The sequence below is a fragment of the Penicillium expansum genome (genome assembly GCF_000769745.1).
Source record: "Penicillium expansum strain MD-8 chromosome Unknown contig145, whole genome shotgun sequence".
Classification (NCBI taxonomy): Eukaryota; Fungi; Ascomycota; class Eurotiomycetes; order Eurotiales; family Aspergillaceae; genus Penicillium; species Penicillium expansum.
In genome coordinates this window covers 445,861-459,233 of record NW_015971172.1, presented here as the reverse complement: position 1 = coordinate 459,233, position 13,373 = coordinate 445,861, and the positions used below count along the sequence as shown (strand labels likewise).

At 46.3% G+C, this 13,373-nt stretch overlaps 5 protein-coding genes across 5 annotated transcripts; 3 read left to right on the top strand and 2 right to left on the bottom strand.

Annotated features, from left to right (window-relative positions):
- Positions 1–1,899: 1,899 nt before the first annotated feature.
- PEX2_044840 (uncharacterized protein) lies at positions 1,900–2,564 on the top strand (the record flags this gene model as incomplete). Its single annotated transcript, XM_016741759.1, has 3 exons — positions 1,900–2,194; positions 2,274–2,384; positions 2,455–2,564. 3 exons carry the CDS (start codon positions 1,900–1,902, stop codon positions 2,562–2,564), a joined length of 516 nt encoding a protein of 171 aa, XP_016603461.1.
- Positions 2,565–2,842: 278 nt separating this feature from the next.
- Positions 2,843–4,231, bottom strand: PEX2_044830 (Rieske [2Fe-2S] domain protein; the record flags this gene model as incomplete). The annotated part of the gene is made up of 1 exon (XM_016741758.1): positions 2,843–4,231. One exon carries the CDS (start codon positions 4,229–4,231, stop codon positions 2,843–2,845), a length of 1,389 nt encoding a protein of 462 aa, XP_016603460.1.
- A 2,641-nt stretch (positions 4,232–6,872) lies between these two features.
- On the top strand, positions 6,873–8,596 carry PEX2_044820 (uncharacterized protein; the record flags this gene model as incomplete). Its single annotated transcript, XM_016741757.1, has 3 exons — positions 6,873–7,380; positions 7,440–8,323; positions 8,387–8,596. The coding sequence occupies 3 exons, from the start codon at positions 6,873–6,875 to the stop codon at positions 8,594–8,596; spliced, it is 1,602 nt and encodes a 533-aa protein (XP_016603459.1).
- Positions 8,597–10,323: 1,727 nt separating this feature from the next.
- On the top strand, positions 10,324–12,164 carry PEX2_044810 (uncharacterized protein; the record flags this gene model as incomplete). The annotated part of the gene is made up of 3 exons (XM_016741756.1): positions 10,324–10,858; positions 10,919–12,099; positions 12,156–12,164. The coding sequence occupies 3 exons, from the start codon at positions 10,324–10,326 to the stop codon at positions 12,162–12,164; spliced, it is 1,725 nt and encodes a 574-aa protein (XP_016603458.1).
- Positions 12,165–12,556: 392 nt separating this feature from the next.
- On the bottom strand, positions 12,557–13,210 carry PEX2_044800 (glutathione S-transferase family protein; the record flags this gene model as incomplete). Its single annotated transcript, XM_016741755.1, has 1 exon — positions 12,557–13,210. One exon carries the CDS (start codon positions 13,208–13,210, stop codon positions 12,557–12,559), a length of 654 nt encoding a protein of 217 aa, XP_016603457.1.
- Between the last annotated feature and the right edge of the window lie 163 nt (positions 13,211–13,373).

The window sequence follows — 13,373 nt, the reverse complement described above, 5'->3', positions numbered from 1 at the left end:
TACTTGTGAGGGATAGTGTTTGCTTCTTGTTTGTAACCGTTTTTGTATTACTGAGTAGCTTGTGTGATACTAGGAGTGCCTTCTTGTAAAAATTATCAATTCTCTAATGGAGCCATTCTGCACAATCTTGATCTCGAAATGGATGTGATTGCTTCACCTATGTTCTAGGCTGACACAGTGCCAGCTATACCAGACGAAGATAACATTCATAACTTATGTCAAGAGGGGCATTGTGGAAGCAGAGAAGGCATGAATGAGAGAGAATTGTTACTTACTAAGTAGAATTGGTTGTTTTGAGCGAGATTATCTAAAGAAGTCTGAGCTACAGACGCGACGTGACTTTGAACAGTTCGGACTCAGGAATGGAAGGGGTATATAGGCCCATGAGTATACTTCGTGCCTAGCACAAACTAGGTTATATAACGTTCTTCGTGGGCGTCTCGAAATCTTAGGACTACGCAGGTAGAATGGAGAACAGGCGAGTTAATTGTGATCTGTTCAATCCATTTAATCTAAATTCCCCTACACGGTGCGACCGTAGAAGTGATATGAACACCGCATGTGCAACCTGCAACAGAATTATGACGATACCGGTGGTGCGAGCAAGGGAGGTTTCTTGGCTATAAGATCTTGGTTCCAATTGCATATCACGATCTCGCGTAGAATTGCGTCAATATAGAGCGTAAGTATGTTGTCCAGCATCTCAAAATAACATATTGATAAGGCAAATTCAATGGGTGGTTGGAAGACTATCCTGTGACTGATAGGGCAACATGGTTCTCAGTGCGTTCATGTACATGTAGTGCAAGGTGTTTATAGTGAGAACTATCTTCGCCCTGTCGCCTCAGGTCTCTAGTAGATAAGCTATGACACCATAGCTTTAGTATAGTGGAACAACGTAGTTTGTTAACCTTTAAATAGTCGGCGATATTACTGCAAATCCGATGCTGTGATACTGTGATTGGGATTTACAGAAGCAACCTTGGAATACAACACCTGAGATATGCGGTGAGGTTGTACCATTACATCGTAGAAGCGTCCTAACGAAGCAACATACGGACTTGAAAATCCCCAATCAATTCGAAGTTGTTGGCAGCTTACAGAGAATCCCCCTCTTTGTCTCAGCCTGTCATCTTTTATAGTCATATGATATGTTGTAAATAGCCTGTTCCTTTGCTTAGACAACTTCTCACTGTCAGTTTTCAACAAATGGGCTCCTAGAAAGTCGAAATATGTCTCAGCCATCAAGAAACGATGTTACAATGGACATTCGAAGAAGATGATAAACATGCTGATAATTCTCATAGATGCCCGAAGCCGAAGAAAAATGTCTCACTTCCCCTCCGCCAATTCTCTAGTTCGTCGTAGTTTCTCCAACCCCAGTCCCACTTAGGCTTGATGGAGTAAGATTTTCGCCACCCCAACACATCAATGGTACGGACCCATTTTTAGTTGCTCTGTTGACATCATGACCTCCAGCGATCAATGCAATATCCGTTACTCGTCGGGTTGATCATGTCTTAGTGAAATGTTTCCTTCCCCGGTCATTGAGAATGTAAACCCCCGACTGGAGGATCAATACAGAAATGGAGCTCGCTGTTAATTTCCAAAAGAGCAAGTAAATAGAAAATCATCTGTAAAAAGACATGAGATGATGTGTATCTCCACATCTAAAAATCCGAAAATAATAGTCCATGCACATAAATATTGGTAGTTTCCCTCCTGAATGTGATATTTTTTCACTTTCAACTCAGAACAAACCCCGGCCTCCAATCTCCAATCTCCACTCTCCAATCTCCAGCCTCCTACTCCGTACCTCCAACTTCTCACTTCCAACTTTAACCTCTCAACGAACCTTCCTCTCACATCACCCAAAAACCATCACATCCAAAATCCAAGATGCAATTCCTCACAACCCTTCTTCTGCTGGCTACCTCTGCCATCGCAGCTCCTGTCGCTATCACTGCCAGGCAGTCCAAGCACTTCCATCTTAAGTCTACCGGTGCAACCAACGAAAATCACAATAACCTATATGTCTACTCCTACCACACGGGCGCAGGTCTCAGCGATGCTGTGCTCACCAAGGATGCCAGCATAGCCAGTTCTATCTATCTGAATGGGACAAATGCACTCGTCGATTTGCAGACCGAATTCACTTGGGGACTGATCGCCACTGGCAACACCAACTATGGCTGTGAGTATCGCCACATACTTTGGAAAATTCTTCTGTGACACATTTCCGGGCTGGACTAACCTGATATTTTCTTTTTTAGCTTGGGAACCTATCGTTATCAACGCCGGCAGCGGCGGCAGCGCAGGATACTCCATCAACAGCGACAACACCTTCCAATGGTCGGAACGCAGTGGCTTCGGTGGCTGGCTCGGTAAGAAATCCCGCGTCTTTTTTTTTTGGTCCTCATTTTTAAGACCATGGCATTAACATCTCCACAACAGTCTGTGATTGGTACCACAATGCGCCCCAGCTCTTCTACTTGAACCGATACTACACCCCCACCATCCCTTCCAGCTGCTCCAAGGTCCAGTTGACGACCGAATATATCTAAATTTCCACACGGTCGCTTGGGGTGATTTCGTCTCCTTTAATGGCACTTAATGATCAACGGTCGGGAGTCAGGACCTCCTAATGTTTACTAGTCCATAGCGATTTCAGCGAATAATGAATAAGAAATGCTTGCTTTCTTGCTATGTACATTCTGCTAGTTCAAGACGGGGATATCAAAAAAAAATACACTAGCAGGAGAAAAGATCGGAACACCGACCAACCGCGTGACATCATGTTTCAACGTAAAGCGTTTCCCTTTTCTTTCATCGTCGCGCCGGGTCATGAAGCTGTAATTCCTGCGCTGGGAGCACACGAGTTCTCGTAATAGCGCTTGTCCATTCCAGCCTGCAAGCGCGCTTCTTCGTTAAATGGTCCCCGGATCGGACCCTTGAAATGCTTCTGCACATTCGACCGGAAGACCTGAACAGGATCTGTCCCCTCCTGGGCACAGATCCACGTCAACCACCGGTGGCCAGTAGTGACATGTGTGATTTCGTCGTTGTGAATAATCTCCAGCGTCGCCACACTCTCACTGTCGCCAGCTTTGCGGAACTTCTCAATCGTCATGGGGTTGACATCCAGGCCTCGGGCTTCGTGCACCAGAGCGATAATACTGATTCTCGCTCGGAGGTCGTACGCAGTTTCAGTTGCCGATAGCCACAGACTGTGGTGTACTGGGAGAGAACCAAAGCTAGATCCCATCTCCTCAAGTCTGGTCCGGAGGAGGGAGAAGTGCTTAGCCTCGTCGTTCGCGACCTTCAGCCAGTCGTAGAAGTATGCGCGTGGAAGCTCTTGCGACGTTCCTTCTGTTTGGAATGTCGCAAAGCGAATGCAGATATCAATAGCCAGATCGATAGCCCACAGTTCGATATTGGCTAGCGCATGGAGCATGGCAATACGGCTCTTCAAGGTCCCGCCTCGTCCCGACTTGGGCATGTGGCCTGGATCAACGGTTTCCATTTTCTCGCGTGGTGGCTGGTCAGGCGCAGCGACAGTGCCGCTACCAAGTGGCATTGGTGAATCAGAGGCCTCTCTAGCGGTGAAAATAGAGAAAAGATGCGTAGCCAGCTCGATCTTGTGCTCTGGATTAGCGGTATTGAGAACGTGAGCGGCCCAGTCACACAGTGTCGCGTCGTCACCGAGATAAGTTGCCATGCCGGGATCCTCCCGACCCACAGAAGCAGAAGCAGAAGCAGAAGTAGGAGTAACAGTAGTAGCAGGAGCAGCAGCCTTCTCCGCAGGTCGTGGGTGCTTGAGCTTGACTTTCTCACTAACAGGATCGACACTAGCAAGCGCCACACTAATCCTATCCTCGACGGGGAAATCCAACGCAATGAACTCGCCGCGCACATCCACAGGGAACGTGCAGGCCTTGATACCGACACTCGATTTGCCAGTCTCTACATTAAAATCATATGCATGCCACGGACACGACACGACATACGCCGAGTCCTCGATGTCAACTGAGGAGTCGGCCATCGGACCGCCGGCATGTGGGCATTCTGCCTCCATGGCATAGTACGACCAGCCGTCATTGGTCTCGTTGGCTTTCAAGCTTGATTTGTCGATCGTCGGTAGCCGGAATAAGACCACCTTCTTGCCTGTGGTCAGGCGGACCACATATCGCGCCTGCGTGAAGTCTGATAGTTTTCCGCAGTTGATCCACATCTTGATTTTGGCAAGTGTCGCTTAAATGATGTTTGGCGTAATTAGCAGGATTTGTTTGAGGCTTTTCGCCTCGATTGATTTTAACGATCACGTGACGGTGTGTATTATGGCCCCACCTTTCCCCTGCGCATTTATATAGGGCCGTTTATACAGGGGCACTGATATAGGGGGTGTATGGCTTGAATTTTTAGCCCACCTTCAGTTGCTATCTCGACGATTGTTCAACGATTTAGGAGAACTAATATCCAGGCTGTCGAATAATAAATCATCGAGGGCAAATCTTTGGGCTAGCACGGGCTTCGGAGCCGCCACCATCATCCCCCGCCGTGTTATCCTTGAAAGGGGGAAAGTGACCTGTCCAACCCTGCCCATTTTGACTGTTACTGTAAACCCCCCTATAACGATAGCGGATATAACGATTAAAATTTGGTGCTTGAATTGATAAAAAATCATTGAGACCTCGATAGTCGTTAATTCACCCTCTCTCCCACGCAAAAAAATCGTTGTATCCAGGGGTTCATACGTAATTTTCAATCAATTCTAACCGACTAAATACCTCGCGGTCAATCACGTGACTTATACCTAGTTTCAGCTGATTAAAATGCTGGCTCTACGAGACAAGCTAATTAGTACACGTGATAGACATAAAAATTAATTGAAACAATGAAATTAGGGGTATAGAGGTAGGGTGATGTATGTTAGGGACTTTTCTTAGAGTATAAATTTGTATATAAACCAGAAATTTGTGTATATTAATATATGGCACCTTGATGTAACGAGTATTCGGATATAATATATCATTATAGATAGGTTTTATTGTACTTCCATCCTTTTATATTTCAAAGAGATATGAAAAAAACTTTCACAATACTAATTTCCCTATTATAATTTGCTATCGTCAGCATTAATCTTCTATTTAACTAGTGTAAATTATAGATGTAAAATACGTAATTAATATGTTATGCCGAGGTGAATACAATACAATTGAGGGTGTTACCGTAACTTCAGTAAAACCCATATATAACGAATTAATTAATACATGGTGAAAGATTTGTTAAATCGGGTCCTATATATAACTAACTAACATATATAACATGTAGTTTTTCTAGTTAACATACAAATTTGTACTGTAAAAAAAGTCCCTAATATCACTATACCTCTATTCCCCTAATTTCTTCGCTTCTAGAGACCTTTTATGTCGATTAAGCGCACTAATTAACTACTCTCGTCGAGCCACTTTCTGGGAGGTGGCATTTATTTGGTTAAGATTTGTTGAAAAGCCCTTAATATAACGATTCTTGTATGGGAGGTATTATGAATTAACTTCGAAGTAGTGAGAAAGTTTCGTTATTACTATAGCGGTTTAAATGAAGCACCAGCTTTATTTTGCTAAAACAGGGTATTCGTTACATCCACGTTCGTTATAAATAGGGCTTATTGTACTAGCAATACATATAACGTATGTGCAAAGAAAAGTGTATTTAATTAGGAATTATTTGAAAGGTCATTATAGCTAGGTACATATGTAGTTAGTAAGTCACATCAGTCAATCGAAAGAGCTGAAAGAAAAGAGATCTGTATCAAAGGATAATCAGATGAGACATAATCGAACACCATCAATGGTAATAATATATCATGCTCCGTAGGGCATGTGAAAACTCTGCAGGGATAGGTGTTGGTGTTGGAAATATCCTAAAAATTGGAGTGTATTGATGGTTTTAACAACGTCATGTGGTAATTAAAATCAGTATTGTCAAGTTCGCAATAAATTTCCCGAGTTCCCCTTTCTTCCCAGTCCAAAAAATCATATCTTATATTAATGAACCAATCATACAGCTTGGGCAGGATTAGTTGGTTAGTTGGAACACCAAGAAGATTGATTGGAAAATGAACAGATAGCGGTGACGGCACTATTGTAGACTCGAGCGCAGGTCGGCGAGTAATCTAGTCCCAACATGCAACACGGGAAAGTAAAAGCTCACTCATGACCGTTGGCGTCTATAGCATTTCCTTTAGTGGTTGAATGACCCCCCACGAACGACCAGGTCAAAAAGTGTGATTGAGGACTGCAGCGGACTTAGACGCCTAGTTCCCCAAACAATAAAGTGTGGACCTCGCTTGTTGGTCTCAATTAATAGTTGCGACCAGGAAAGTGTGTCGCAAAAATTTCCCTCATCAATTTAGAATACTATTTGATTCTAATATCTAGGCTTAGTTGAAAGCCATTTTGCATTTACAATATAAATTCATTTGTGACTTGGATTAGCTTACGTGAAGAGTGTGAAGTGTTAATTGTTGAAAAAATACAGTGTTGTTGTTGTTGGTGTTGGTGTTGGGTGTTGGTATTCATCCCGTCTGTGATTGCCTTCCCAAGCCACTACGATTCATCAAAGCACACCTGAGCACATTCTGCGACAGGGGGGTTCGACAAGGTCGAGGAGAAATAATTTCTATTCCGCTCATTTATTCTGCTCGTCTCGCTCGAAATTCCAAACTTTTCACTTTTCACTTCACTCTTGATTATCCAGAGGCCTGCACAAGTGACGGTGCCCAGGTGTTTACTCTGCCTTAGGTGAGATGCGGCTAGCCAAATCTAATGCTTAACTAAATACTAACGCTAACCACAGAACACTACGTGAGAATGGATCGTGGTTATCCTAACCATCCGATCAAATGGGGGACATATCGAGAGGGTGTACGGTCCCAGCTGCAAAGATTTGAGTCCCTGCCACAGGATGGTATCGCATTAATGCAGTCTTATCAGGCTGTCCTTGACAACGATGAAACTTTCACCCAATACTTCTCCGACGAACCACTCGAAAGTTACAGGATCGAGACGCGTCTAAGGGAAACATTGGGCATTCCTCCTCCATCTTTATCTGACTCGGAGAAAAATCCCTCGATTAGCTGGGTCAACATTTTCCGACACGGCAGTTTCGAAAAACAAACTGACGGCTCCTACCACTGTTACGACCAAGGGAACCTCGTTCAGATTGATGAGTCCCTTCACAAAAGCATCCTGCTCAACCGATGCTTCCTCCCAGCAAACTCCTACCTGTGGCCAAGTCCCGCCGACGCCGAAAGAGAGTCGGAAGTCACGCTGGCAATAGAGGCAGACGTCTTGGATGAGCTTGACACAAAGATCAAATGTCCGTACCTCCCAAACCTTCTTACACACGCAGGTCGTGTGAGATACTAATGAAACCAGACGTGGAGAAACTGAAACGACTTCAGCTGGCACTGAAGAAACGCCGATTCAAGCTTCAAGGTATTCGAGACCCCGTGAAAAGGTCTCGTACGCCGCAAACCCCCGGTTCGCAGTACCCTACCCCAAACAAGTCGTATCGTCCCACGATCTCTGTTGAGGCGCATGATACCCGTGCGCGCAGCTCATCCGAAAGCTCAGGTGTTTCAAGTGGATCTGACATCCCTTTCACCACACCTGGTGATGTCTCAAGGCCAATATCTTTTGACCGTGATGATGATGTGGTTGACAACACAGACCAACAAGAGCACTTAAACCTTGTCGCCGAAACCAACCAGAAAGCATATAATCATGAAATGGGAGGTTCGGTGTCTGGGCTTCTCGGCAACAGGAAGCCCGAGGTCGCACAAAGCCAGGCTGAGACACAGCACTACAAACAGTCCCAAGGATACGGGTCGGCGAAACACCAGCTCCCCGGCAACAAGGACCTGATGCGACCGCCTGCGAAAAAGCCAAAGGTCGAGGATGCCCCATCCCCGATGAATATCGAGACCATCGGCCTTGGTGAAGAGCTGCCAATGTGGAAAGAAAAGGTTGATACGCCAATCAAACCACAGCCCACATCTTCCACTGCAGGAACGCGACGCAACGGACAAAAGCGAACACGGAATAACTTCACTGACTATGAGAGAAAGCACGCACCAGCCTGGTTCAAGAGCCAAGTAGATGCAGGAAAACTCCCAAGCGAGATTGAGAAGGATTACGTCAAGAAGTTTGGTGTCTTCCATCGCTGGCTCACAATCAGACTTTGGGTCGACCGGATGGAGGGAAGGGACATTAAAAAAGAGAAAGGGGTCGATAAAGAAGATACCCCAAGCAAAATCGTGGTATTGAAAGTAAAACTCCCGCTACATCTTCATTTGGCCTTCTTGAATGACAATTCCTCCTAGCCGATTCGGGTGTTCCCAACGAGCCGGCCAAAGACAGCAGCACCTGTCCCCCATCCTGGTTTTGCCGCCGCACCACCCTATGCATCCCCATACCCTTTGTTCCGGTCCTCCCAGCAGGCTGATGGCGCAACTGTTATGTATGAACTGGATTGGCCCTCCAAGACGGCTGGATCACCCCCAATCAAGAGTGGTCTTCCAAACTTGTGCTGATAATAGGTGGGTCTGGATCTCATCGGTTGTTGTATATCGTCTTTCAACTGACATCATTTTGATCGGATTTCTAGGGCTCAAGAGGTTTGCTCACGGTATGTCTCATGGGTTGACAGAACCACGGGGGTTGTACTAATTTCTGTTCTCAGAGCACTCTCGTTTAGCTGGAAGCTTCTCCTCTATTTGCAGTTTGCGGATTTCTCGTGCAACCAATCAACCCTTATCTTCATATGTCCATCCGCTACTTATTTTTTAATCATACTGCTACCACTTAAGTGTACCCATTATTTGTTTATTCTTTCCTCGCTACTCAAGTAGTAGGGAAAATGTATCCGTAATGGATTTAAATTCTTTAACGGCCTAAACATTTTGACGTCTCTCGCTCTGCAGACATATGGGTTATGAGCACTTGGAGCTCTGTTCAACTTGGGTCTTTACGTGAATTCATCTAGACACCTCTGTGGGATTCATACCGTTAATATTGAAATTCCATGTTGTCCTGCTCACTGGTGTCTCGTCTCTCTCGTCTCTCTCGTCTCGTTTTACTTTTTCGTCCCGCCTATCGACGCGCTAGCTAGTCAGACCACCTACCCACGTAGTTTTCATAGCATACGATCTTAAAGCCCCCACACTTCTACGCGTGGATGTTTCTCGTGAGTCACTCGCAGAACTTGCATGCTTACTTCTTGTGACGGTAATGCTCGCTGCTAGTACCTCTTCTTCCGAACTATATAATTCACATTAATACGTACCGTAGCCCCTCTCCATTTGATGTAAACGTTAGGAATCCGCTTCTTCGCCTGACCAATACACCTCAATATTCCACCCCTATATGCGGCCTCCCTTCTGCGCCGTCGCCTACAGTAGTAATGCAAACGCAAATTTCAGCTAACCCCGGTAACGCAGACTTAAATTAATTCCCTCCCTGCCACTCACGGAAACCCGTCCATACCTCCGAATGCCCCCTGAACTCCTCCAACGCCGCTTGCCCAACACGAACCCGGCTTCCGTCATCTCACTGGCGCTCCCTTCATATATACGACATTTTCAACATCTATACATCTATACATAGTTTGTTGATAATAGAGGGGACATTCAATGTACAACTAGGTGATCTAGTAAATGAGCTTTCATGATTTAATCTCTCAGGATACTGTGCATTTCCGATGTTTCTCGCGCTGCAAAACTTCCTCGTCGCAGACGGTGGTGGCTCTCTCTCTCTCTTGCTGCGAACGCTCCTCCCATCACCAACGCCCTTCACACGAACTATAGCGACCCTCTCTCGGTACGGACGCACCCATTGCGGAGTCCTCCATCACGAACTATAGCGGCTCTCTCACTCATAATTGTTCTACTAGCTTTTGATCGTTCAACCTCCTCCTCCTCCTCCTCCTCCTAGCCTATTTTTGACTCCATTCGCCACGCTCTTTCTGGGGACCTTAGGGCCTACAATTGAGCAGTGTCTACCCAGAGAGAAGATCCGTGGAAGTAAAGTGCTGCGCTAGAAATCCATATGATAAGAAGCTCTTGCAGCTCACTATTGGCAGATGATGTGTTTTGGTTGGGTAGCCCGCGCGTTCAAAAACCGTTTACCCTCCTTGGGTCCTCGAGATGTAGTTTCTCTCTAGTCTCACTTGAAATCTTCTCACGCAGTCGCCATTCAGCACATTTCTCCCTGCATTTGAATCTTTATTCGTTTTATACTCCAAGCGCCTGTGCGAAGCGCTATGAGCGACCGCGATCCTCCAACCCAAGAACCGGATCCGGCAAGGGCCCCCGGCGTTGCGCAGGGTGGGACCAGTATGCCTCTCGCTCCATATACTGCACTGCAACATGACATTGGTCAGGCCTACTCGAAGTATGTCGCATATTCCCAGGTGATTGCTAATGGTGGCTATCTGGCACCTCAAATTGGCAACTTGATTTTCTACAACGAAGTAGAAAAGACAGCTGCTAGAATCTTTGGCCAGGCACCCCCACGAATGGTTGAATACAACGCCTATAGACCCATTGTCTGGACCGACGTTCTTCTTCAATCGCTTACGGCTGATGATTTCGACCGGCAAGAAAGTGGCATGTACTGGTGCCGCGTCTGGGGAACTTTGATCGAGGTCTCCGAGGCGAACTACATTGCCATTCTCTCTGATATCCCGCAACAACTTTTGCAGCCATTCCGGAACTTGTCGGACGGGCAGAAGGAAGCTCGAGTCCGGTTCTTGCTACGCTCCTACCTACGTGAGACATACAATAATCTCTTCCAGTGTAAGTTGGCCCCATTTCTATAAGCTGTTTTGTTTCAAAACTAATATGTCATCCCACCAGTCTCTGTCGCAATTGGGGCATCTATACGCGCGTTGGATGGACCCCATCCTATTCAGGCGTCTGTCTACCATACAACCCCCGTCTACACTGGACCAAATCAAACTGAACCGCCTAACCCAAATTCCGCTCAACGTCCGAATTCCGCTAAATCGGTGGTCATCATTTCCGACGCAGAAGGCGGCAGGGATGAACACACTCAAGACAACATCAATGTGCAAGCATCCGAATGGGGTTTGTTGGGTGATTCAACCAGCGATGAGGATCATGTCCCATCAGCTCACGCTCTTGCATCCAACTCTACTGGTTCAGAGAGCACCACAGATTACCATTCCTCTTCATCTGAGAATCGTCCAAGAAACACGCGCATTACAAGTGATGATGACGCCTCAATTGATGTTGTCCGAGGAAATCCCGGTAATCCAGTGAACGACGACAATGCTCATACTGGGTTCGTTACATACCGCCTCTTTCTGGGCAATTCTCAAGCGAGCAGCCACAATGCCAATGCCGGGTTGGTTGACAACAACATTCCTTCCGCCATGAACAACCACATGGTCGGAACTGTGGATGCCAATGGCAATATCCAAGAAAATTCCCATGCCAACGACAATCCCCGGCCATCTGGCCTCACTTCTGGTGTCACTTCACGCTCAATTTACCCGTGGTTGATGAACATCGAGACACCTGTTAGTGAAGACTTTTATGCTCAATCGTCTGACACCGACACCTCCCATGAGGTCAAAGTTGAGCCGGCATCCTCTGATGAGGGACCTTATGGTGTGGAACCCTACGATGAGGAATCTGATGAGGAGGAATCTGATGACGAGAAACGCGGTGATGAGGAGCCTCATGATGAGGCATCCCCTTCGACCGATACCACCACAGAAGGCCATGGAATGAGAACCCATGGTTCAAAGAGACCCCAGACTGAGACCCCTCCCAGCGAATGTGAGATCAAGCCACGGACCTGCGTGAGATACTCTCAATTGGAGGAGGCTGAGGGGCCAGAATTTGTGCGGTGTCTGGTGAGCAAAGGATCTACTTGCGCCGAAATCGAAGAAGAATACTCCGAGAAGTTCGGTTTGTTCCGGTCTGCGGCTGGTCTCTTCAAGAAATTCGCGATCAAAGGTACTTGGTCGATTTTGAAACATCACGAACAGGCTAAGCGCCAGAAGACTATGGTACCGAGCCAATTACTCCGATCTTACTATGAAACTGCACTAACAATTGTTTTTAGCCAGCATAGTCTTGCTCGGATCGAGACAGAATGATCACTCAATGGATTGGAGCAAGAAGGATGGATACCTGGTTATGAGATGGAGGGACATTGGGAGGAATTGGGCCATACGGCATGATAATTTACTGGGAGGATTGGTTGGGACAGGAGGATTTTCATGCGATATCTAGGAGGAAACGAAGCGGATCTGCATCATGGACAGTCATTACCACTATTTTAACGATTTTTATCTCTTATTTTAACGATATCATATTATTACGAAGCTCATGAATTCAAGCATATTTTTACTATCCATCAGATCCAACCATATTCCGTGACATCCTGGGCAGAGAAGATTGCTTACATGATTCGCAAGCTCGCTATTGTGAAAAAAGACAACTCGTATATACATAAATGGCCCATCACAGCTTCTTGGGTGCCTCAGACTTAACACCCAGCCCAGTGATCACCGAAGGCCGCGACTTCAACCTGTTCAGCCACGCATGAACATTCGAAAATTCTTTCTCCAAGTCAACCCTATCGCCTGCTGCCCAAGGCACAACTTCGAACCAGGAAACAAAAACAAGATCCGCATAACTGCACTTGTCACCCACCAGGTACTTGCGGTCCTGCAAGACTCCGTTCAGCACACCTGAAATACGGCGAATCTCAATGATGTACCGATCAACGGCAGACTGCAGCTGTTCTTGATGATGGATCTTGAACCACACAGCCTGGCCGAAATATGGGCCCTGTCCCGACACCTGGAAATGGAGCCATTGTTTGGCATGGTAGAACTCTGGAGTATTGGCTTGGAAGCTGATCACTTTGTTGTTGTCGTATTTTTCGACCAGGTATTCGATGATTGCTCCAGATTCCCAGAGAGTGATTCCTGTGTTAGGATCTTCAATCGCGGGGACTCGTCCGTTGGGGTTGATACTTTCGTAGGCGGGCTGTTTCATCTCCGGGAATTCGAGCAGCTTAATTTCGTATGGGATTTTGAGTTCTTCGAGGACCATCACCACCTTTTTAGGGTTGGGGCCTGCGTGGTGGCCGTAGAGGATGATGGACTGCATGTTTGGTAAGGGAGGATAATTGGTAGCAATTGTGTAGATATAGGTGTAGATGTAGTAGGTTGATAGTTGATGAGTTTTGGAAATTTCAGCAAGCCAATGTGGATAATTTATTCTTAACCCGCATTCTATATACTATACTTCGGTCTCGCCCTCGGGGTTGGAT